The following is a 25,834-nucleotide window of genomic DNA, read 5'->3' as shown; positions in this document are numbered from 1 at the left end:
GGTCCTCTGAGCCAGGAAACTTGACCTTGACTCTTGTGCCTCCTGGTGTGGGCTCATACACTCACTGATCACTGGGGGAATGTGGTGCTGATCACCTGACTATGTGAACAGTGGAATTCCTCACTTCAGGAGACAAGGGAGCTGGATGCCTGCTGAACGCTCAGGCCTGCACGGCTCCTACCTGGCGTCAGTCCCTCCTGGCTCCAGGTCTCCTACCCTGTCCTGTGGCGGCAGGATAGGCCATGTTGGCTTCTGAGCTGTTGCAAAGGGTCCAGGATGGGGAGTGGAGGCAGAGGTAGCAGCCAGGGGTATTGGGATGGCCCTGGAAACCAAGGCAGGGGATTCGCCTTGGATCTGATTCCCAGCCGGACCACACCAGCTCTGTACCCTCTGGCACAGTTTCCTGAAAAGTGGCGTCAGCACAGCCATCGCTCTCTGCCTGCCCTACCTGCCTGGAGATGCTGTGAGGAATAAAACAGAAATGAGGTAACACACATGAGCCTGGCTGGAGAACTGCACCAGGCTCTGGAAACATCGAGGCCTGGACTAGAAGCTGACCTCTCCTTGCTGGCGAGTTCCCTGGGAGCGTGGCAGGGGACCGGGGGCTCCCGCATAGCAGCCTAACACTCCGAGGACACGAGAGCACCCCCATACAACAACCACGCCAGGCCATATTCACGGACTGCCTTGAAAGCTCCAGAACTAAAAGTGGGCCCCAGCCCGCATGTGTGCCTATACCCTGCCCCGCACCCGGGGGAACAGGCGGCAGGCAGCCTCACTGAGTTGTGTGCATCTTTGTTTTCAATTCATCTGAAAGAAACCATCTGTATTTCCCCGTTCGTGCAGACTTCTGCCTGTTCTCTCTCTTGGCAGCAGAAGTCAGTGATTCTTCTCAAGACGTGAGCAGCTGTGCCCTGGGAGCGCCCGAGCCACGTCCGCCCCAAGGTTTCAGCGTGCTCCCGCCACGGGGAACGACCGGACTTTGTGAGATGAAGGTAATTTTCAAGTCTACCTTGGGCATGTGGCTCTCCCAAAAATACCAACTTTAAAGAGAACAGTCAAAATGAAGGGGAACTGCCCGGGTCCTAAGGATCAGGGGTTCTGGGAGGATGGACCAGGTGTCCACAGGTGGCAGGGAACTGAGCGGCAGGCCCGGGCTTACACCACGGCCGGGTGTCAGCTGATGGCTTCATTCCTGTCTTGTCTGCCCCATTAGTGCCCTGGCTGAAAACAGCCTCGGACCAAGAATTCGCATCTTCGAAATCTGGGCAAACAGAGACCGACCACGACGTGGCGCACCACGCGAGCAGGCTGCAAGATAACATCTCCCTTAGAAGACACTTCACAGGGTTCAGGGAAAATGGGATGAAAAGGTGAGTTTAGTCTTTGTCAAAGCTTCTGAAGTCTACACGTAGTTTTGTCATGGGCACATCTTCCATGGACTTCTTGAGCCTCCTTCTGGGCACAGACTGCCCCCCCCCCTTTTTTTTGATTGACCTAAGCTTATCTTTCAGTTCATCGTTTTGCACAGGCTTTTTGAAGTGCCCCCATGTTTACTAGAACTCTGGGACAGCTGTAACAGTGACAGCCAGACAATGGGCTCTCATCATGGGCGTTGGCACGAGCTGTTGAATTCCTCATAACCACAGAATGGAGGAGGCCACGTTATTTTTTCCATTTTATAGCTAAGGTGTTGGAGGCTCAGAGAGGTTAAGCATCTTACCCAGGATCACACAGCTGGTGTGTGGGGAAAAAGCCAGCACCTAGAACAGGTCTGTACGACTATGGGCATCAAGACAGATGCTGCAGCTGCCCGTGGCTCACTGCTCTGCAGACTGGTTACAGTCATAGGACCCCAGGGAGGTACTCAGGGGAGACCACGTGCAAACCTGCTGTTCCAAGTGGCAGGGCACAGCTGGGAGGCTGAGAAATCCTGTCACTTTCTCCTTCACCCAGGACCAGCTCCAGCTCCTGGCACCACCTGCGGATTCTCCACAGTGACCAGGGAATGCTGGGCCAGGAGACCAGGTGTGTGGGGAGGCTGCGGGCAGGAGGGGAGCAGCCCTGGCCAGGGTAGGGCGGGAGGTTGGCACCTGCCCTGCTTATGTATACGTATCGGTTCCTACTTGGTCCACCAGCACCGAGTCCCATAGCACTGCAGTAGCTGGGACCAGACTTCCGTTTTATTTTTCTAGAAATGGAATGGCTAGGAACAAATAAATAAGAGACAATTGAATCTGTCTCTCAAAGGGAGGAAAATTGTTCTGAATTGTTATTAGACGGTTACTGTCACTCTGGGCTTTCTATTACACGGAAATACCACTGCGGCCATTATTATTTCCTCTCAAAAATGTTTTTCTTGCTTTCTGGCTTCTCTGCGAGGCTTTCCTAGGATTGCACATGCTGCCCTATTAAGGGCTCTATAAATTCTTGTCTATTTCAGGCCAGATAAGCAATGGGATTCTGCAGCCTAAGAACAGATTTGTAATACAACCTTCCTGTCTGGGTGATCTCGCGCTACATGCAGGAGAGGGAGGGAGTCTCATTTTCAGGTGCTCCAGAGGGAGACCTGTAAGAAACAATCTTGCAAGGACAATATCCACCCCTCTCTGCTGCCCCTGCAGCCTCCTGCCCAGCCCCCGGAGAGCGGGATGGCACACTGAGTGCGGCCCGGAGGGGCGAGCCAGGCCCCGGGATACAGACACTCTGTGTAGGGCTCGCCCTAGGGCAGGCGCCACCCGGCCAGCTGGTGAACCCGCCACGGCAGCCCCGGCGATGAGCCTCACATTCACTGAGCCACTTGTTGGGGTCCAGCATCAGGTACTGCTTGGTCGTCTCCAGCTCCTTCATCAGCCACTCGTACTTGGCCCGGACTTCGGCGATCCTCTGCTGGCGATGCTCTAGAATCTTCAGTTTTGCGTTGAAGCACATGACCTCCTGGAAGTGAGGAAGAGATGGGATGGGTGGAGAGGACTCCGCGTGTCAACCCTTTCTCAAAGGCAGCACCCACAGGGACGGTCCAGAAGAAGGCAAGGACCGTAGCTGGCTCAGACAGCCCACCCCAGCCCAACCTGGGCCCCTTCCGGGTATCTGTGCCCTGTCAGGTAAAGGCTGGTCTGCAACAGGGGTGGGCAACCTTGGGACCAGGGCTCCCAGCCACCGAGCCCAAATGTACAGCATCTCAGGGCAAGCAGTGTTGCGCGCTCTCCACAATCTCTGTCCAGAGGCCCCTCTGCTGGGATGGATGCCCACTGCCTGCCACCCCCACCAGAAGCCACTGGGAAGCCCCCCGGGTCTGAGCCCCCTCCTCAAGGCGGGAGGCCTCACCTTGCTGGCGCCCCCGCGTCGGCGCTGCAGGCGTTCCACGTCATCGATCTCGTAGACTTTGATCTCAAAAGGCTCTCCAAGGCCCCTCTGGGTGCTCCGCAAGGGGCCGTCCACCCAGCGGCCCCCGGTGCTGTTGGCGGGCTTCCTCACCGGGGAGGCGGTGTCCAGGGACAAGGCTGGGATGAGTCTCCGTCGCTGGGCACCTAGGGAGGGGGTCAGGCCCAGAGGTCATCTGTCCGAGTTTCTAGCTTTAAATATTTCGTTGAAGCAAGTGATGGGGTCACCCCGGCTCCCTGTGATGTGCAGCAGAGCTGTGTCTGACACACGGCCGCCTCCCACCCCCGCCTCAGCGTTCACCCCCTGAGCCCGCACTTGGCCCTCCCCTGCAGGAGCTCAGCCAGAACCCCACTCTACCCTTAAGAGCCACTCCCAGTTGCCTCCTGTGCGACACGGCCCTCCCCCCAGGACTCCCAGCCCAGAAGCCTGGCCACACTTGGCAGGTCCTCCCCAGGCTAGGTGACGGCACCAGGGCCAGCGCTGGTCCTGCAGTTGTAGGCGTTCTGGAAAGCACCGTGTGCTTGCGGCAGCAGCAGCCCGACGCTCATCCAGCAGGGAGCTGGGTGGGAAGAGGAGCCCCGGGACTCAAACCGGCTCCCACATGGGATGCTGGTGTCATAGGCGGTGGCCTTACCGCTTTACCCACCACGCCAGAGCACCAGCCCCCGTGGGAGGTTGTGGTCTCCCTAGACCTGGCTATTTGGAAGGGAAGCCTGTAACGGTGGGATGCCTGGCTGCTTCTCCCGCGGGGTTAGGGTTGGGGTGGATGTGCTTTGGTGACCTGTATTCTTCCTGGAAGGAGACTCGTTGGGCAGTGACCACAGGATCCCTGCACGTTTATCCTGAAGCTGAAGCGAGTGTGATCTAACTTAACTCTGAACCGACGGATGCTCCATTCCAGAGTTTGAAGAAGCCTTTGCTACCTGCGCTGAGAGCCGGGGCCGCGTGTGATTCAGCTTTGGGAGCCCCGGCTCGGGCAGCCCCGGGCACAGGATGATGGCATGGCGCTGCGGCTTGTCTGCAGGACCCGGAAGATGCCTGCCTGTTACCAGGGACTCGTGCAGGCACCAGCGCCACCCCTGATGACACCGTCAGCAAAGGTCACAGAGGCACTGGCAAGGATCTCCAAGGAGCCCCCAGCCCTAATTCCGACGGGGGAGGGGCGTTCTGCCTGCTGAGCGCTGTGCCTGTGTGACCTGCTCAAGCTGAAGGCCCTCCCAGAAAGAAACGAGTTGTACTTCCTCCCGGCTCGGAGTTCACGCGCCGGCACCTCCGAGAGGAGAAGATCAGAATTCTCCCGTGCAGAACAAGGAGACCAAGACCAGGGGCTGCCTGCTCACCACCTACTCCAGGGAGCCAGGGGTGTGAAAACCACAGGACCACTGCAGCTCCCCATGGCAGCCGGAGCCACGGGCGGCTGTCAGGAGCCAGGTAGGGACGCTCAGAGCACTGAGCTCCCTGGGTTTCCTATCAGACCTCACGTTTCAGAGCCCGGATCTTTAGATCTTTATCTTCCATGCACGCGCACACACACCTGTATTGCATTTTCAAGGAAGTGCAGGCACTGATTTATGAAACTAAGACCGAGGCTGTACTCTCTGGGGTTATGCTTCTGTCCAGTCCCGAACTCCTGCCCCTACGAACCCACGCGTATTCCAACTGCACTCTGACTCAACACGTAAGCACCAGGAAGACAAAAGGCAGGCGACACTAACATCAAACAGATGCAGAGACGAGAGAGGTAGGAGGGAGGAGAGAGCATCTGAACCTGCGACCTTCCTGACCATCAAGCCGCCAGCTCCGTGCTCTCCTGGACGAGTGACGGCGTGAGCTGCACGGGCTGCTGCGGGGCCGTCGTGGAGTAGAATGTCCCCAGCCTGCAGGTGACAAAGGGACAGGTGCCGCAGGGCCACACATCTGTCCCCTGGCAGAGCCTGGGCTTCCTCACAGCCCCCAGCCAGGACAAGAGTGTCGCCCCCACTGCCCCGGCAGAGCTCTGCCCTAAGGAGCTTCCGTGGTGTCCTAGAGAGTCCGTCTCTCAATTTTTAAAAACTCATAGAAAACATTTGGTTAATGTTGTAAGACTCGCACCCTTCAACGGGATTTAGTGGGTGTTTCAGCACGAGCACACCATGTAGGTTGATCAAACAGAGCAGCTCGTCTTTCCATTCCCTTAACTTTGTGTCTGGAGTCTCCCAGCTCCTCTCTCCCAGTTCTTTATACGGTGGCACACACCCTGGGGACTGCAGCTGCCCTGTGCTGGGAAACACTAGAACTTAGTACTGCTGGCTGTGTTTGGGGGGGGGGGGGCTGTTACCCAGCCTCTTTCCGTCTCCCTTCCCCACCCTCCCTGGCCTCCAGAAATCACCATTCTAAATTCAGATGGGTGACTTTTTTTTTTTAAAGTGTCACTGCACGTTGTCACTCACATGGATTTGTCTTGCAGTGCCTGGCTTATTTCACTTAGCGCAGTCACCCACAGTCCCACCTGTTTGCCACAGATGCCAGGATTTCATCTTTAATGTCCGAATAATACTTCACAGTGTATGTACTACGTTTGCTTTGCCACCCACCCACGGGTGCGCACCTGCGTTGCCTGCACATCTTGGCCACGGTGAGCAGTGCTGCAGAGGGCGTGGCAGTGCAGGTCTGTCATGAGCTGACGTCACGGACCTACAGCAACAAGTGGGGCCACCGGGGCACAGGGTCGATGGGTTTTTAGCTTTTTCAAGAACAGCCATGCTGTTCTCTGTAAGGGCTGCACGAAGTCAGTTCCCACCGACAGTGTATATGGGTTTCTTTTCTTCACAGCATGGCCAGCATTTTTTTATTTCTTCTTTTTGATAATAGTCATTCTAAAGGAATGAAGTCAGACCTCACTGGGGTTTGGATTTGCATTTCCTTAATCATTAGAGATACTGAGCATTGTTCCCTAGTGTTTCCTGGCCATTGTATTTCTTCTGAGAAACGTTGCTCAAGATCCTTTGCCCATTTCTTAACTGGATTCCTTCTGTGTTGCTGAGGCTGTGGAGCTCCTTGTAAGCCCTGGGTCTGCGCCCTTTGTCAGACGAGCGGTTTGCACACAGCCCCTCCCACGGTAGCTTGTCGCCGTCGTGCGCGTCCTTCGCTGTGCAGAAGCTTCTCACTTTGCTGCTTTTGCTTTTGGTGCCTGTGCTTTCAGACCTTATCCAAAGAATTGTTGCCTACGCCCGTATCTTGACGTGTTTCTTCTGTGTTCTATTTCACTGGTTTCATAGTTTCAGGGCTTACATTTAGATCTTTGATTCACTGTGAGTTGATTTTTGTATAGGGTGACAGGCCGGGGGTGTGTATATATCAAGTATCAGTCTTTCGCAGGTGATGTCCAGTTTTCCCAGCACCAGTTATCAAGGAGACTGTCCTGTCTCCAGTGTATGGTTTTGGTGATGTTGTCAAAGATGCATGGATCAGTTCCTGGGATTTCTATACTGTTCCATTGGTGTATGTGTTTTTATGTCAATAAGGTGCTGTTTTGGTTATAATCTCTCTGTAGTATGCCTTAAAATCTGGTATGGTGATGGCTCCAGATTTTTTTCTTTTTGTTCTAATTTGTTATGGCTATTTGGGGGATGTTGTGTTTTCACATGCATTCTAGGATTGGTGTTATTGGTATTTGTTTTTTACCATTTATTTAAGGGCTGCTACTGTGGCACAGCAGGTAAAGCCTCTGCCTGCAGTGCCGACATCCCATATGGGCACTGATTCGAGCCCCGGATCCTCCACTTCCTATCCAGCTCTCTGCTGTGGCCTGGGAAAGCAGTAGAAGATGGCCCAAGTCCTGGGCCCCTGCACCCACGTGGGAGACCTGAAGAAGCTCCTGGCTTCAGAGCAGTCTAGCTCTGGCTGTTGCAGCCATTTGGGGAATGAACCAGCATATGGAAGACTTCTCTCTCTCTCTTTCTCTCCTTCTCTCTGCTTCTGCCTCTCTTAACTCTGCCTTTCAAATAAATAAATCTTTTTAAAAATATTTTTATTTGAAAGAGTACGAGTCTGTCAGGCAGACACATGTGCCCCACCTGGGCTGGCTGCCACGGCTCTCATGCATGACTGCAGGTCTCACAGAACTGCGTCTCATTGATCATGGAGGGGCTGGCAAGGAGCTGTGGATGCGTCAGTGAATTAACTCCAAGGGTCTCTCACCTTACTGCTTCCCTTTTTTTTTTTTTTTTTTAAAAAAGAATTATTTATTTGAAAGAGAGAGGTCTTCCATTCCGCTGGTTCACTCCCCAAATGACCGCAATGGCTAGAGCTGAGCTGATCCAAAGCCAGGGGCCAGGAGCTTCTTCCGGGTCTCCCACGTGGGTGCAGGGGTCCAAGGACTTGGGCCATCTTCCCACTGCTTTTCCAGGCCACAGCAGAGAGTTGGATCGGAAGAGGGGCAGCCGGGACTCGAACTGGTGCCCATATGGGATGCCAGCACTGTAGGCTGGGGCTTTAACCCACTGCACCACAGTGCCGGCCCCACCTTACCACTTTCTTAGATAAGAACCTAAAGTTGGGGAAGGGCGGAGGGGGAGAGGTTTGGTGCAGTGGTTAAGTCTCTGCTTTCGATGATGGCCACATCCTGTATCAGAGGGGCTGCTCTGAGTGCCGGTTACTTCACTTCTGATCCAGCGTCTTGAGAATGCGTGCCCTGGAAGGCAGCAGGTGATGGCTCCAGTACTTGCGCCCCTGCCGCCCAGGTGGGAGACCCAGATGGAGTTCTGGGCTCCTGGGTTCAGCCTGGCTCAGCACTAGCTGATGTCTAAATGCTTCGGACACTTCTGTCTGTACTTCCCCACTCAGCACTGGCGACGCGCCTCAGTTCACTGTTCTCTGTTTCATGCTGTGCGTCCCCTCTCTCCAATTAGATTACAAACTTCTCATCAGTGGCCTTGTCTTCTATGCTGCCCGCCCTCCCCAAAACTGAAACTTTCACAGAACTGAAGTCAAAAAGCACAGAAGATGCCGGATCAGTGTTTAGCAATGGAAAATGAATCCCTCCGACTGCAGGTCCCTGACGGAAAGGGTGCCTTGTATGGTTTGCAAGAGATGATGGACGCCAGCTACCAGCCAGCTCACTCTCTATGAGAAAGCTGAAGCACACGGCAAAGATAGTCCCTAAAGGACATGCAGCTCAAGATCCCCAGTCTCTGGCTGTCTAGCTTAACCTCCTCACTGCACCTGCTGTGGCCACGGGACCAAGCCCCCTTCCACATGGATCTCCAGGGATGAGACTGACACCATGAGCCACAGCGCTGTGTGGTCGGTTCTTCCGTTACGGGCACCACAAAGGATGAGAGCGCTCAAGGTTGTTCTCCCAGTGATATGACTCTCGTTCCTTTTTACTAAGGAAATAACTGAAGCATTACCATTTTCCAATTTCCAAAGCCATCTCTGATAAAAGATAAGCACTTGTCTCTCTGCCATTCCAAGCACCTCCAGTAATTGTGAACGGGAGCCATCAGTCCAGAATTTCCTTTCAAGAATTTTATGGCTTCCCTTAAAGAAGTTGCTTTTGATTTATGCTGATCAGTCCTGACAGCCAGCATTTCTCTTAATAATCATCATAAATAAGCTAGACAAGGTCACCCAACCTGAAATGAGCCCATCTCTACTGCCACCTGCCTCACAGGGCACTGCATCTGTGGCCCGCGCTGCTCACCAAGGTCCCAGGCGTGCTCCAGCCCCTCTCCTGGGCAGCATGGTGCACCCCGGTTTCCCCCAGGGCCTGGCCTGCCCAGACACCCTCCGAGGACAGCATTTATGAAGGGACACAGACCACTACAAGCACATGCAAAGAACTTCCTGCCTCCTCTCCACACAGCTATTGTATACATTTGTTTTCTCAAAATTTCTCTTCCCCTCTCCTGCAGTGTAACCGCCAAATCAAAAAAAGGCGAGTGTTGAAGAAGAGTTAAAGAATGCTGTGGGCTCATGGCACTAAGTTCAAGGACACGGAAACGCTCTCTAGCACTGGAACACATGGGGCTACACAGCACACATCACACCACCATTTGCTCTTAGAAGAGCAGGGCCACTAACACGATTTAATCAGGTCCGGGAAGGCTAGCAGATTTTTTTTTCCCCACCAAGACACTGGCTGAGATCAACATTCTTATTTTCAGTATCTATTTCAGTGCCCCTGGACCTGACACTAGGTCACAGCAGCCGTGACGGTACAACGAGTGGCTTTTCACTTCTCACTCGTCCTATCTGGGGTTCTGCTCCAAGGTCTGTTGCCTTGACCCAGGGGGGAAGCAGAGCCCAGTCCATGTGTGTTGAAGTAGGAAACACATACCACCTGGGGAATGAAGACATCAGGGCACCGACAGCTGTGATGGTGCCTGAACTCGCTCAGGAGGCCACGTCCTCACAGCTGTGTCTTGTGGCCTATGTGTGTGTGGTGGTGGTGGTGGGGCTAGCTAGAGCAGAATGTCTGAGGACCTAAACCTGCACAGGCCTGCCATAAAGCTGAGTGGATCAGAGGAAGACACGTGGTTTCTGATGTGCGTGGACCATGGCCCTTACATCTGCACTGGAACGCTCCAGGGCTTGCTATCCCTCGTCTCAACCAAGGTACACAATTGCACGTGGGGCTCTTTGTAAGACTTTGTTTCCCTAAATAATTATAAGTGCCAGCATGGGCGTTTGGCCACGCATCCCACAGCAGAATGCCTGGGTGTGACTCCTGGCTCTAGCTGCTTAGTGCCAGCTGCCTGCTAATGCAGACTTTGGAAGGCAACAGATGATGGCTCAAGTCGTTGGGTCCCTGACACCCAAATGAGAGGCCTAGACTGAGATCCCAGCTCCTGGCTCCAGCCCCTACCCACAAGCATTTGTGCAGTGAACCTGTGGTCGGGAGCTCTGTCTTTCTCTGCTTCTACACTTGATCTTAGCCCAAAGGCAGAGAAGCGATTCTCTGCTTCCTCACTAACAAAACAACAATAACAAACAAGTCCTTAGGCTAAAGAATAAGTAAGGATCATTTCTTTGGAAGCCATTTAAGAGCAGAGATGATTCCAGCAAAATTCTCAAGCAGCTTAAGTTGTTCTTGGTACCTTTTTTTTTTCTTTAAGATTTATTTTATTTATTTGAAAGAGTTATAGAGAGAGGTCTTCCATCCACTGGTTCACTCCTCAGATGGCTGCAATGGCCAGAGCTGAGTTGATCTGAAGCCAGGAGCTTCTTCCAAGTCTCCCACATAGGTGTGGGGGCCCAAGCGCTTGGCCATCCTCCGCTGCTTTCCCAGGTACATTAGCAGGGAGCTGGAAGTGGAGTAGCCAGGTCTTGAACCAGCACCCATATGGGATGCTGGCACTGCAGGCCAGGGCTTTAACCCGCTGCACCACAGCACTGGTCCCTCGTGATAACTTTTGGTCCTATTTCTTCTCTCTCTCTCTCTCTCCACCCTCCTCCACCCCATGGCTGCCAGGCCATGAGCTCTACCTTGGGGTTTCTTCTACTTGTCCATGGCAGTAATTCACTGCCATGTGTCTCCCAAAACTCCACTTAACAAGTGGTCTTTCCATGTCAGTCCTTAAGACAGGAGATTTGTAGACAGGACAAAGACCTCCCCCACAGCAAGTCAGACCCCCCGACCGCCGGTACCCTGTGTGTGTGTTGGGGGAGCACTCACAGTTGGGCACTGCATGGCCCCTGGCAGTGTGCAGATGTGGCTTCCGTCCAGGGTCTTTGGGCTAGGGTGGGGGAAGGGCCGCTCCAACTGAATGGATAGTGTCCCTGCAGGAGGTGGCCAGGGACCCGGAGGCCACCTGTCCTCCGTGTGGGCTTCTACGGCCATGAGGTCCGGAGAGAAGCTGGTCCCCTGGAAGGCTCTGAGCCCCTAGTACTGTGGCCCCCTGAGCAGCTGAGCCCACGGCTCCGGGTGGGGGATGAGGGCCGCGGTAGAGGAAGAGCCTGTCCCGGGCTCCCACCTGAGCAAGGGCCAGTCCCAGCCTCAGGCCTAAGGATACACACAGGACAGCAGGACGCTACAGTCCTGGGCACAGCGTGACAGCCCCGGGCAGGGCAAGGGAGAGACCAAGCCTCCCACCCACCGGGCCTCCTCACCCCTACCCGGGGCACTGGTGCCCGTGCAGAGCCCTCCGCCCACCCCGGGACCCCCAAGCCTACCTGACGCCGACCGCTTCTTCGGGGCTTTCAGGCTCCGGCACCTGCCGCCCACGGAGCTGCTGTTCTCGCTCATGGAGTCCTGGGCGGAGGACGCGCTGCCCGTGGCCTCGCTGTCCCTCATCATGCTCTCGTAGCCGCTGCTGCCGCCACTGTGGTAGAACAAGGCCGTCTTCCCCATGGCCGGCGGGAGCTCCCCGCTCAACACGCTGCTGTTGTCACTGCCGTGGCCGCTGCTGCAGCGGTGGGGCTTGCGGGGCGGCGTGATCTTGCTGTAGGGTGAAGGCAGCAGGTGCGCGGGCGCCGGCTTGTCCTCCGCGGGAGCGGCGACGCGCTCCTCCGCCTCGGGCCCGGCCCGCAGCTGCAAGCCGCGGGCGCCCGCGCTGCCCTGCAGCAGCTCCGAGATGCGCCCGTTGACGGCTCGCAGCGGCAGCTTGGAAGCCAGTCCCGAGCTGCGGTTCCTGCTCAGGGACTGCGTGGACCAGGACATGTGCTTCCCGCTGGGGGGCAAGCTGGCGCTCTGGCCCACCGACTGCGGCAGGGACTTGGTTGAGAAGCTGAGGGTTTTGGTGGTGGAAGTGGACAGGCCGCGCGCCTTGGGGCTGGCCAGCAGGAGCTTGCTCACGGCTGACATCTTGGACTGGCTGGCTTTGGGCGAGGCCCCAGCCGACTGGGGCAGGCCGCAGGTGGGCGGCGACCCCCCAGCGCTGCGGCCCGGGCTCCTGCCTGCTCGGGGCATGGTGCTGTCTTTGCTGGCGTGCATCCGAGAGCTCATGGAAGACAGGCTCTCGGCCCTCTCCAGCGAGAGACACTCGTAGTGGCTGACTGTGGCCCTGCCCAGGGAGTTGGTCCTGCTGGCCAGCTGCTCCAGCTTGGCACTGAAGAGCCTGCTGCTGCTGCTGCTGCTGCTGGAGTCCTTGCCCTTGCCTGCGCCGCTGGCCTCGTCAGGGAAGCTGGCCAGGAAGGTGGCTGGCTGGTTCAAGGGGCTGCCCGTGCTGCTGCTACTGCTGGCGCTGTGCTGGGGGCTGGCCCGGTTCTTCTGGTCCAAGCTGGACTTGCGGACAGGAGGCAGAGGCGGGGTCCCTTTGGGCCGGGCCAGGACACAATGCTTCGGGGAAGCCACCTTCCGGTCCAGGGCGGCCTTGGTGTCAGCCGCACAGTGGAAGAAGAGGCCGTCCGGCTCCTCCTGCCTGTTGCCTTTCTGAGACGCCCTGGGAAGGCTGCTGGACTTGAGGCTCCTGCTAGGGTGCACGGGGCTCTGGGCAGCCAGAGCTGGCAGAGCCCCCTCACAGCCATCCACCACCCTCCGGAAGCTATCCGGCCCCGGGGAGGCGGACACCTCGCCGCCGCTCCCACAGCTGCTGCCACTCAGCCTGTCCCCAGGGCTGGGCTTCCGGTCCTGGTCCTGCTCCTGCTCTGCCCTGGCCTCCGGCTTGGAGGGCCCCATTGCCATCTCGAGCCTCGCACCCTCTTCACTGGGGTAAGCATTCTCTTTCTTTACCTCCTCTTCTCGCTTCAGCCAGGGGTCCTCAAATTTCATCTCTTTCTTTGCCCCAGTTTCCTTACTCTCCCGGGCCTGGGCAGCCCTGGGGGCTGCTTTGGGGGTGGCACCACCAAGCTCGGGCTCTTGGATGCTCCGGGGGCTCATGGCGATGCAAGGGTACACCGTGATGTTGGTCTTCATGGGGATGTACCCTTCACAGCTGCTCAGGTTGGCCGTGTTGGAGATCGTGACCATGGCCTTGCCCAGGGTGGATATTTTGCAGCCTTTGATAGGGGTGGCCTTGCTGAAGGACTCTTCCCCGCCCATTTCAGACAGGATGAGCAGGTTGTCGGGGCCCGCTGCCGGCTTCTCTCTGCACACCACGGCGGCGTTTGGGATGCTGCTGACAAACTCCGAGGCCGGAGGCTCTGCCATCGCCTCCCCGTGCCCGAAACACGTCTGGGCTATGAAACTGTGGCACGACTGCTCCCCGTCACTGCCTGTGCTCATCTCGCTCAGCCAGGAGCTGATGGAGGAGCGGCGGCTCCCGGTCTCCCGAGCTTTCTCGTCCAGGCCCAGCTTGGGCAGGGGCAGGAACTGCGTGATGCTGACCTCGGAGACGGGGGCCACGCTGGAGCAGCACTCCAGGTCCTCGCTGATACTGCTGATGATGCTGACGGGGCGCGAGCCCGAGGCCAGGGCCTGCACGGAGCAGTCGCTGTTGAAGCTGATGACGCTGGTGGGGCGGCCGCTGTCCAGCACCCCGCTGATGGTCAGCTCCTCCACCAGCGTGAACACGAGCTCGTCCTCGCCATTCAGCTCCAGCGGCTGCTGCACTGTCACCGTCGTGGTGCTCAGGATCTCCTTCTTGGCGTCCGGCGGGGTGGCTGCCTGAGGCTCCCCGGGGGCGGCCGGGAATCCGGAGCTCCCGGCAGACATGGACTTCTTCACCACCTGCGGGCTCATTCCCACCGGAGGGGTGCGCACTTCGGGCTGCAGCAAGGACTCGCTGGAGGCCACCCCGGAGTCCTTGCTCAAGGGAGGCAAGGGGGCCGGGCTGGGCAGGACGCCCTTCTGGGTGTAGACTTTGCACCTCTGGGAGGGAGAGCTAGGCGGTTTGTACTCGGAGGTCTTGGACAGGCTGGCGACACCCAGCCGGGGGGAGCCCATGGGCCTGGGCTTGCCCTCCACAAAGCCGCAGGAGTTCAGGCTCTCCCGGCTGCTCTGGAGGCTGGGGCTCTGCGCGAGCTGGGACGTGCCGTGCTGGCCGCCACTGCCACTGCCACCGCTGCTGCTGCCCGGGACGCTCCTGGGCGAGGCCGGGGCCGGCACAGGCGCGTGGTTGCTCTGCATCTTGGAGGCGGAGGGCTCCGTGCCTTCTCTGTGGGCCAGCTGGCTGGCTGAGCCATCGTCTTCCTGATCGGACTCAGACAGTGGGCTCGCCCCAGCCGCACGGCTCGGCGGGGGGCCCTTGCTCGCCTGCTCCGCCCCAGACTGGACAGGCAGCTCCTCGAAAGGAAACTTGCTGGGCTCTTCGCTGCCGTCGATGCAGTCCAGCCGCTCCTGCAACTCGGCAAACGTGTTGCACTTCAGGCAGTCCCGTTCGGGTTTGCTGGCGCCGGCCTCGGCCGCCTCCATGGCCCGGCTGTCACCCCGGCTCTTCTGCAGGGCCGGCACGATGGGGACAAAGTCCGGCGGGCCCTCGTTGTCGGTGAGCTCCTTGTCCGAAAGGGCCGTGCCGTTGGGCCCGATGTAGATGACCGTGTCACAGGACTGCTCGCTGCTGGAGGAGTAGTCGGGGTCGCTGGACAGGTGGGCCATGGGGAAGTCGTCCACGGTGGCCCTGGCGTGGAAGGGGCGCAGCTGCGTGGGCCTGCGCATTCTGCCTTCCTCACAGGAGCTCTCTCCCCCAGAGGAACTCGACGTGTACTGCGGGGCAGAGAACCGCCGTCAGCAGGGGGCTCTGCTGAGGCGGCCCTCCCGGCATGCCCAGCGTCACCCAGCACGTGGGGCGCCGCTGACTGAGCATAGGCCCTGCAAGGCCACGCTGGCTGGCCTCCCTGCCTGTGGCCTTGCCAGCACCCCGCCGTGCCCCATGTCCCAGCTGCACGTGTGAGGGGCAATCCCTGAACGGCACACTGGGGAAACTGAGCCTGTGCATGCAAAGGGGTGACCTATCCAGGCCTTGCCTGACTTCCTAAGACTGAGGGGTCACCAGGTGCCACAGATTGCCACCTGAGAGCCCTGTCGTATTAAATGGTTCTTCTTAAAGGGGAAGAAGAAAATGAAGCCCCATACATCACCGGGTGACCCTGGATCTGAGGGTCAGGGTCACCAGTCTTCCCCAGCACTGTTGCGCTGTCCCTGCCCTGCTCACACAAGCCCAGGTGGTTTCAGCAGGCTCTCGGCGTGGTCTAGAAAGCATGGAATTGATAGGACAAACCCGGCAGCCAGGAAACGACTCCTGGACAGGCGGCGGGAGGAGGGGAACCTGGTGAGCAAGGAGTTAAGGGAGCCCACTCAGCCTGCATCTACAGAGGACCAAGGGATGCAGGAGAAACGCGGGGCTTCTCTCCCAGCACCGCTCCCACTCCTTCATCTCAAAGCAGCAGGCCACCTGTGCCATCTCACATGGGCCACGCAGACACTGGGGACAGCGCCAGCTGGGGGAGGGGACAGGACCGTCTACCTCAAGGTGGACAGTGCAGCAGTCCCCTGTCCACATGTCCCTGCAGCCCGGGGATCAGCAGCACTGATGTGGTTTCTCCCGACTCGGTTCCTTCATGCCCCCCTACACCCCACAAGCCCTTACCTTCGTCTTCTTTTTCTTCATCCTCAAGACCCTCGAGGCGATCTGGATGGTGGACAGGGTTTCCGCGTAGTTGCCGGCCGCGGCCGAGATGTGCGCGATCATGGTGGTGCGACAGTTCATGTTCCCCAGGGACTCCCGCAGCAGCATGGTGAGCTTGCTCTCCCTGTCCAACACAGTGAATGAAGGCTGCATCAGTGCGCCACGCTTTGCTTCGGCTGTCAGGGTAGGACTTCAGCTCTGTACCCGCCTGTGTTGTGGGTGGCGGCGGCTGTTTTTTGTTTTGTTTTAAATGGCATATTAATTAGCATCGTTTTCCAGCATGGGGGCATTTGTAGCTGGCAGCTGAGCAAATGCTTCTAGCTCCGAGGATGGAATCCAGCAAAGGACCTCCCTGGGCACTTCTGCCCTGGCTGTGGTGGGCTGTGCTCCTGTGTGTCTGTGGATCGTATCACAGGTAATGGGGCCTGGGGCTAGAAAGGAGAAGGGATCTGGGGAAAGGGCTTGGAGACTGCAGCTCCCTTGGTATCCCTGCACCCACGCCCGCTCTGCAAGCTTCTGCACACAGGCGATCCCTGTAACAAAGTAGCCCCCCAGCCATGACCTGTACTGAAGATCTGTCTGCTGCTGATACCTGCACGGTTATCCTTACCAAGGAGTTGCAACCAGTTTATTGTCATTGTCTCCTACCACTCATATCCGTACTGAGCAGAAGGAAAGGACAGTAGTGGAGAACCGCAAAGGTCTCAAGTACCCATTCTATCAGCCACAGAAAGAACTTTCTGGAAAGGCCTTTGCAGGTGCTATGTGGGACCAGTGTCTTAAGTGGTGATAATGAGGCCCATGGGTTTATAGACAGCATTTTTAGGCTCTTTAACAATCAAGCTGGTGGGGCTGGCACTGTGGCATAGTGGGTAAAGCCACCACCTGCAGTGCCAGCATCCCATATAGGCACTGGTTCGAGTCCTGGCTGCTCCACTTCCAATCTAGCTCTCTGCTAATGCGCCTGGGAAAGCAGTGGAAGATGGCTCCAGTGCTAGGGCCCCTGCACCCACATGGGAGACCCAGAAGAAGCTCCTGGCTCCTGGCTTTGAATTGGCCCAGTTCCAGCCATTGCAGCTACTTGGCGAGTGAATGAGCAAATCAAAGATATCTGTCTAACTCTGCCTTTCAAATGAATAAATGTTTAAAAACAAACAGAAATAATCAAGGTAGCAGAAGAGCTCATATTGTTCCATTCTTTTACTCATCCCAACATTTTTCCTGCCTTGCTTCTTTCAAATAATTTATTTATTTGAGAAGCGAGCAAATGAGCATGCCTGCCCACTGGTTCACTCTCTAATGCCTGCAATGGGCAGGGCTGGGCCAAGCTGAAGCCAGAATCTTGGAATTCAGTCCAGATCTCCTACATGGGTGCAAGGCGCCCAAGTACTTGCGCCCTCACCTGCTGCCTCCCAGGATGCACATCAGCAGGAAGCTGGATTCTAAAGCAGAGCTGGGACTCGAACCCAGGCATCCCTAGTGCAGTCTTCACTGCTGGGCCAAGCTCCTGCCCCCGCCCTGCTTCTTAAAGGCCCCGCAGCACCCGCTCAGGTGCTGCCAGCCATCATTCACGTCTGGAGTGGGCCCAGTCCTGAAGGCAGAGGGAGCCCCACGTCGCCAGGGTACACTGTGATGCCAGAGGAGAGGAGTGTGTCCTTGTGTCCACGTCTCCGTCGGGCTGCGGGCCGTCTCCCCACAGAGGGACCGTCCCGCTCCACGAACTGTGGGAGACTGCCACCGTCCCATACCGGCCCAGCCGCCAGTCGCCTCAAGGGAGGTCCACAGGGTAAGAGCAGCAAGCTTCTTCCCACCGGGGACCAATTAAGGAGTCAGTTCGGGGATGCTGGGTTCCCTAGGGCTGAGTTCCAGGTAATTAAAAAAATATCACAGGGCTTGTCTTAAAGCAAAGTAATCAGCGATAAAGCCACCCGTGGTGGAAGGAGCGGTACGAGCACACGGAGGGGGAGGGGCCCAGCTGCGGGATGTATCCAGCAGAGTGTCGTGGTCACCACCACTCACGGGGCAGTCCTGTCCCAGTCCTGTCCCAGTCCTGCCCCATGGGAGTCCTGGCTGTCGTCTTCACTGTAGGAGGTGGAAGACGGAGTCCATTTGGGTTCAGCGTGATCACACACGGTCAGGCCTCATAACTCACTCGGACTGTGTTCTGCAAACACTTGTGCCCGCGGGATTACTGAACACTAAACCACAGCTCGGAGGGCGAATCCAAGCTTTAGGTTCTTAATTTTTTAAAAAGATTATTTATTTATTTGAGAGGTAGAGTTATAGTGAGAGGGAAAGACAGAGAGAAAGGTCTTCCATTTGTTCACTCCCCAGATGGCGGCAATGGCCGTAGCTGCGCCAATCCGAAGCTAGGAGCCAGGTGCTTCTTCCTGGCCTCCCATGTGGGTGCAGGGGCCCAAGGACTTGGGCCATCCTCCACTGCTGTCCCAGGCCATAGCAGAGAGCTGGATTGGAAGAGTAGCACCCATATTAGCAGGGAGCTGGATCAGAAGTGGAGCAGTGGAGTCTTGAACTGATGCCCATATGGGATGCCAGCGCCACAGGCAGAGGATTAACCTACTGTGCCACAGCGCCAGCCCTAGGTTCTTAATTTTCAAAATGATAATCTGTTTTCTTCTAGCTGAAAGGCAGTGAAAGAATCGTCCATCTGTTGGTTCATTCTTCAAATGCCAGCAACAGCCAGGCCTGGGCCAGGCCAAAGCCAGGAACCTGGCACTTCTTCCAGAAGGGGAGCCAGGATTCAAACCAGTACCACAATACAGAATAGAGACATTTCAAGTGGTGGCCTAACACGCTGCGCCATAACACCTGCCTCGGTTTAGGCTCTGTGGGCCTCTAGTCACAGCAGTTAGTCAGCTGGTCCATACATACCTAGCTTCATGTCTGCTTCTGTGGAAAAACACCTATTAAAGTAGCTATTTCTGGGGCCAGTGCTATGGCATAGCAGGTTAGGCCACTGTCCGCAACACTGGCATCCCTTATGGGCACCGGTTCAAGACTCCACTGCTCTACTTCTGATGCAGCTCCCTGCTGATGCACCTGGGAAAGCAGCAGAAGATGGCCCAAGGTCTCCGGCCCCTGTACACACATGGGAGACCCAGAAGAAGCTCCTGGTTACTAGCTTTGGCCTGGCCCAGCCCTAGCCATTGCAGCCATTTGGGGCATGAACCAGCAGATAGGTAGATAGATAGATAGATAGATCTCTCTCTCTCTCTCTCTCTCTCTCTCTCTCTCTCTGTGTATATATATATATATATATATCTGCCTTTCAAGTAAATAAATGTTAAACACAGCTGATGTATGCAGCATGAGAATCTCACTCTTGACCCTGACTGCTCTGCCTGTAACCGTCTTTGGCTTCAGCCTCTCAACAGTGCTGTCTGCTGTGTCTTTTTCTTGTCGTTTCTCATCGTCTCATTCATCATCAAGGTCGGCCATTGTTTCATCTTCGCCATAGCCAAACCATATACTCCACCCGCTGCTTCGGCACTTTTCTTGGAGTGGCCTGGCAGCCAGCTCAGGGCACTGCCTCTTCCTGTATTACTGATGCATCGGCCCTGGATTCACGGCCAGTGGCGCCCTAGCTCGTGGCTGACAAAGCACATCAAGCTCTCCGACCTCTGAATAAGACATGTCGCAGCCTCCTGGCCCCGCATGGCGCCAGACTTCAGCCCCACGTGTGGGGGTCACTTAGCAGCATCACCAACGAGAAGCACAAAACAGCAGATGCCTCGGGCTCAGGTTTCCAGTACGAGAGCTACACCAATAGACAGCGTCACCTTGGTGCACCCCACCGGGGACATGTGCACCTGGACGCTGAGCCGTCACCTCTCAGCACGTGGCCGTGAACGCCAACAAAAGCTTGGTGAGCACCGATTCTGAGGTCACAGGAATTTTTTTTTTTTTTTTTGACAGGCAGAGTGGACAGTGAGAGAGAGAGACAGAGAGAAAGGTCTTCCTTTGCCGTTGGTTCACCCTCCAATGGCCGCCGCAGCAGGTGCGCTGCGGCCGGTGCACCACGCTGATCCAAAGGCAGGAACCAGGTGCTTTTCCTGGTCTCCCATGGGGTGCAGGGCCCAAGCACTTAGGCCATCCTCCACTGCACTCCCGGGCCACAGCAGAGAGCTGGCCTGGAAGAGGGGCAACCAGGACAGAATCCGGTGCCCCGACCGGGACTAGAACCCGGTATGCCGGCGCCGCAAGGCGGAGGATTAGCCTGTTGAGCCACAGTGCCGGCCCTGAGGTCACAGGAGTTTTAGTGTGCAGGCAACTTTGAAGAAGGAACTGCTCTGTGGGGTTCTTCCCGAGGGTGCCTGTCACTCACACCTGGCCGAGGCCACTCTGTCTCCACGCGAGCCCGGGGAAGTCCTCGGGAAACGACACCACAGAGAGAACACAGGGTGGTAACACTGTCACTGCTAATTGCTGGCCTGCCCACCCCAGGAGCCCCCACCCGTGACTCAGTCTCACGGACAGATGTTCATGACGATCCTTGAACTTGCAGCAGAAACAGCTCAGTTAGGGACGGCGGCTGAGGGTGAGCACCGGGGACCCAAGGTGCAGCTGTCGGCAAACCCAGTGACCCTGGGAGGAACCGAGACCGTTCCGGAGAGCCTCCAGGGCAACGGGCAAGCAGAGGCAGCCCCACCTCTGCATCCAGACTGAAGCAGCAGGAAGGACGCCAGAGACTCCTGCCTCCCATGGGAGGGGCCCTGGCCGGCGGGGGGGGGGGGGGGGGGGACACGCTGGGCAGGAGCAGGAAGGGGCTGGGGACAGGGCAGAGCTGACGGGGTCTGCAGAAGCCCCTGGGGCCACTCTTTCAAGTAGCCATGCTCTATGCACACAGGTCCCCCTTCCCACCCACCTTGACAACACTTTCCTCTTCAAATGATTTTTGGAAAATACACTCTTGCTCTTTAAAAGAAGCCAAGCCTGCTATTAGACATAATCAAAGGGCAGGGAGAGAACGGACTTCAGTTAACACCCTGCTAGCGGAGGACATGAAAGGGCACGCAGTGCAGCGCTGGAGATCAAACACCCTAGGGCCCCACAGGCCAACAGCGGCCCAGGGCCTCAACACCCCAACACAGCGCCACCTACTTGTGCACACATCGTCCCAGGCCGCTGCTGTGCCGCAGGAGTCAGGGCATCCTAACAGCGCCTCTGTCTCCCACAAAGCCACTAACATTCACTACTCCGCCCTTTACACTAAGAGGGCCCTGACCCCCACTGTAGAGGAACAATGCAACTGGGGACCAGTGCAGACGCCGTCATCAACCAGAGCGCCGGGCTGTGGCATGACCTCCTCGCCCTGCTGTCACTCTTCACAAGTTCCGTGCAGACAGAGAGGAGCAAATAAACAGCGTTAGAGAGCACCCGAGCCCCAGGCCTCAGCCCGGGGTGACCGCCCAGAGCGCTTCCTGTTTCATGCAGAAGCACAAATCTGTTCTCTCAGCGGGGCTGGGAGGCGCTGCTCACGCCCATCAGTTAATTAACTCCCAGCAACACACGCTCATTCAAGAAGCATTCACTGGGCACCGCCTCAGGTGAGCGAGGTCAGAATGCCCTCCAGCAGCCCGGTCCCCAGCAGGGAGACTCCCTTGTGAATGCACACGATGGCGCCCTTTGATGGAGACCAGGCACCGGTTGGCATTTGGCTTAGCTGTAAGACTCCGGCTAAGGCGCCTGCATCCCACGGTGGACTTCTTGGGTTTGATACTTGGCGCGGGCTCCTGACTCCAGCTGCCCACCAGCGCAGGCCCTGGGAGGCAGTGATGATGTCCCAAGTGATTGGGTCCCTGCCACGCCCCTGGGAGACGTGGCTCATGTTCCCAGCTCCCAGCTCCAGCCCTGGCTCATCCCCAGGTGCTGGGGGCATTTGGGTAGTGAACTACTGACTGGGAGTTTCTTCTCCTGCCATGGAAAAAAAATTCTACCCCCCCCCCAAAGCTAAAGACAAGGGATATCAGTAAGATGGGCAATTAGGAGCCCCTTGCACCTGTCCCTGCCCCCAAGGACGGCCAAGGCAGGAGACCGGCCACTCTACTTGCACACTCGAGTACCACAGAGCACTGGAGTGCACACAGGGCTGGGAGGAACCCTGTGGGGCACAAAAACCCAGGAGGGCCACACAGGCAGGGAAGGAAGCCACTCACCTTCATTCCCCATGCCCTTCGGATGGCTCAGGACCCAGAGGGAGGCTTCGAAGGGGTGCCTCCGCAGACCCCATCACTACCCCAGCCACCCACAGGCTTCACCACTGCACCTGCCTCGGGCCTGCACTGCCACCGTAACATCTCCGAACCGGCGGGGGTGTGTCCTGCCCCGCGGGCTCGGTAGCCACTCCTGCCATCCCTGAGGCTTTGTCACTCCTGTGCAACCCATACGGGTTAGCTCACCATCCCTGGGCCGCACTGCTGCTGGGCCACTACGCGGGTTACTCTCTCCACCTTGCCACATCACTGCTGCGCCCTAAGCCTTGGGGCCGGGCCGACCAGAGCTCTGCTGCCCGGAGCAGTGATGCCTCTGGGTGCCAGAGCTGAAGCCCTGCCCCGCCTCCCAGGGAATCCCAGCCGTGGCCACCCAGGCACTCACGTCCCCCCAGCAGCTGAGCTGAGGGGCCCACTCCACCTCCCATGGATTGGGTGCTGGCACTGAGCCAAGCTGCTCTGGCTCCTAGGGCTGAGCTGATGGGGCAGCTGCACCCTGGAGAGAGAGCACTGGCTGAACTGGGTACTTCTGCACCTCCAGGGCAAACAGCTATTGTACCCTGCCTACCCCGAGCCGGACCAGCTCGCCAGAGTCCAAGCTACCCAGGCACCCCCCACACACACACGCACCTCACCAAGGAAAGAGATCATTGCATCCAAGGTCCAGGCCGCAGCTGTGCTCGGCCAGTCTTGGGTCCTTGCTGTCACTGCACACAGAGCCTGGGAGGCTGCTCTGTCCCACCACCCCAGGGACCTGGGTCACAGCTGCGTGTGCCTCAGCTTGTGCAGCCAGGGTTGCTACTGTGCCCTCTTGGTTCTGGTCCCCCAGATTACAGCTCAGCTCTGCTCCCCAAGGCCCAAACCTCCAGGGTACCCCTTCTTCCCCTGAGCCAGGCCAGCGCTGGGCTCTGCTCCCCAGCATCAGCCACAGCTACCACCCGCCCTCCTGGGTCCAAGCTGCGGACTTCAAACATTGCTCTGTGGGTGGTCCTCATCACCCGTGTCCTAAGTCCCAGTTCCCAGGTACCACAGAAGGTTTGTGAGACCCTGAGCCCAGGACCCTGCCCCTGCGGCCACTTGGACTGCCTCTGCCTTAGAACCCGGTGCCACCGCACTGCTTGGGGGCCATCTCAGACTGATCCCTCAGGCTTGTGGGCAAAATGAATCAGGGGACCCCAGAAGACCTTGCCGCTAGGACAGTAAACACTGCACACTGTGATTACAACTTACGACTCCTGCCTGGACCACAGAGGGACCCCCGGTCATCACTGCCATCGGTTGCACCTAAACAAGCCACAGTGAGGCCATAGGACCGCAGCCATGCAGAACCAGAGCCACCGTACCAGTCCCCGCTGGCGCCCTGGGACCTGTGTGCAGGGCAGAGTCCCCCCATGCCAGACACTGTGAGGTTCAGAAGAGGCAAGTGTGCCGTCAGGTGCGCAGCTGTCCACGCAAGGACGTAAGGACCACAAGGCCGGGGAATGCGACACCACCCCAGGAACCCAATGATTCTCAAGTAACTGACCCTGAAGAAAAGAAAATGCGAGCATTGCCTGAGAAAGAACCCAAAGTAATTATGTTAAGGACAATTCATCAAGATGCAAGAGAATTTAGACAGACTCTAATATTTAGATGTAATCTAATACAGAGTGATTTCTCAATGAAATCATTAGAGAACCATGATACGAATGGGAAATTCAACAAAGAGCATTACCACGAAATAGTCCATTTGAGATGTTTCCTATAAGCCTTGTGGTAACCAAACACACAGCTATAGCAGAGTCACAGATGATGAAGAGAACGTGCAACTCAGCACTACAGAAAACCGCCACGAAGGTGAACAGGGGAAGACAGGAACAAAGGATCTGTATGGCAACCAGAAAATAACTAACAAAGTGGCACAGTCAGTCCTTCCCCAGCCATAATTTCTTTGGATGCAAATACATTGAGTCATCAATCAGCAAATACAGGGAAGCTGAATGGGTTAAAAAAAAAAAAAAAAAAAAACACCAAAATTCCAAATCTATCCTTCCTTCCAGAATCCCATGTCTCCTTTACAGACACAAATGTGCTAAAGGTAACCAAATAATGGTGAGAGTGGCTGTATTTAGATAACTGAGACTTCCTTGGGGCCAGCACTGTGTTGCAGCAGGTTAAAGCCCTGGCTTGAAGTGCTAGCATCCCATATGGGCACTGGTTCTAGTCCCAGCTGCTCCTCTTCCAACCCAGCTCTCTGCTGTGGCCTGGGATAGCAGTAGAAGATGGCCCAGGTCCTTGGGCCCCTGCACCCTCATGGGAGACCCAGAAGAAGCTCCTGGCTCCTGGCTTCAGATCAACTCAGCTCCGGCCATTGCAGCCATCTGGGGAGTGAACCAGCGGATGGAAGACCTCTCTCTGCGTTTCTACCTCTCTGTAACTCTTTCAAATAAATAAAATAAATCTTTAAAAAAAAAAGACTTCCTATCAGAAACTGTCAGGGTTCATCAAGAGAACATAACAATTACGAGTATATACTTAGTCAACAATGGAGCACCTCACTCTAGAAAGCATATATTAGTGGCCCTAAAGAGAGAAATAGCAATGCGATAGTAGTAGGGACGCCAACAACGTACTTTCCAACTTTAGTACATGTGCTGCCAAAGCAAGCACAACAATGCACTTTTTTTAAAAAAGAGATTTATTTATTTATCTTAAAGTCAGAGTTAGAGTTAGAGTTAGAGAGAGAGAGAGAGAGAGAGAGAGAGAGGTCTTCCATCCGATGGTTCACTCCCCAATTGGCTGCAACGGTGGGAGCTGCGCTGATCTGAAGCCAGGAGCTTCTTCCGGGTCTCCCACGCAGGTGCAGGGGCCCAAGGACTTGGGCCGTCTTCTTCTGCTTTCCCAGGCCATAGCAGAGAGCTGGATTGGAAGTGGAGCAGCCAGGTCTTGAACCTGCACCTATATGGGATGCTGGCGCTTCAAGCCAGGGCGTTAACCCGTTGTGCCATAGCAGTGGCCCCAACAGTGCACGTTCAACAATGGGCATATCAAGCAGATAAACAGTCCACTCTGCACCCGACAGCAGCAGAACATACAGTCTTCCCTAGTGTGCATGAGGGATTCTCCGAGACAGGCCATACAGAGGGCCACAAAACAAGTCTGAACAAATTAAGGTCAAAATCATATCAAGTATCATTTTTTAACTGTGAAGGTATGAAACTAAGAAGCAGCAACAGGAATGATTTTGGAATATTCACAAATATATGTAAATAAACAATATGCTACCAAACAACCAATTCGTAAAAGAAAAAAAAATCAAGAAGGGATATAAAAAATTCTTGAAACAAACACCACATACCAAAATCTAGATGAGGGGCTGGCACTGTGGCGTAGTGGGTAAAGCCACGCATGCAGTGCCAGCATCCCATATGGGTGCTGGTTCAAATCCCGGCTGCTCCACTTCCAATCCAGCTCCCTGCTGTGGCCTGGGAAAGCAGTGGAGGATGGCCCAAGTCCTTGGGCCCCTGCACCTGCGTGGGAGACCTGGAAGCAGCTCCTGGCTCCTGGCTTTGGATCAGCTCAGCTCTGACCATTGCAATCATTTGAACCAGCAGATGGAAGACCTCTCTCTCGCTCTCTCTCTTTTCTCTCTCTCTGTAACTCTGTCTTTCAAATAAATAAAATAAATCTTTAAAAATGAAAACAATTATAAGAGGAGAGTTTATAACAGTAAATGACTACATTAATAAATATCCC

The 25,834-nt window shown here is 56.3% G+C and overlaps 1 protein-coding gene across 1 annotated transcript in view; it reads right to left on the bottom strand.

Moving 5' to 3' along the window:
• KIF26B (kinesin family member 26B) overlaps positions 1–25,834 on the bottom strand; it is a 519,978-nt gene that overhangs the window by 6,481 nt on the left and 487,663 nt on the right. Inside the window, exons 11-14 of the mRNA XM_062210729.1 lie at positions 15,831–15,993; positions 11,539–14,947; positions 3,328–3,530; positions 2,787–2,937 (exon numbers count right to left, since the gene is read on the bottom strand). Of these exons, the coding sequence (XP_062066713.1) occupies positions 2,787–2,937; positions 3,328–3,530; positions 11,539–14,947; positions 15,831–15,993 (3,926 nt within the window). The remainder of the gene's footprint in view (positions 1–2,786; positions 2,938–3,327; positions 3,531–11,538; positions 14,948–15,830; positions 15,994–25,834) is intronic.

The sequence above is a fragment of the Lepus europaeus genome, chromosome 14 (genome assembly GCF_033115175.1).
Source record: "Lepus europaeus isolate LE1 chromosome 14, mLepTim1.pri, whole genome shotgun sequence".
In the NCBI taxonomy this organism is placed as follows: Eukaryota; Metazoa; Chordata; class Mammalia; order Lagomorpha; family Leporidae; genus Lepus; species Lepus europaeus.
This window is presented reverse-complemented; position numbering and strand designations above follow the sequence as displayed.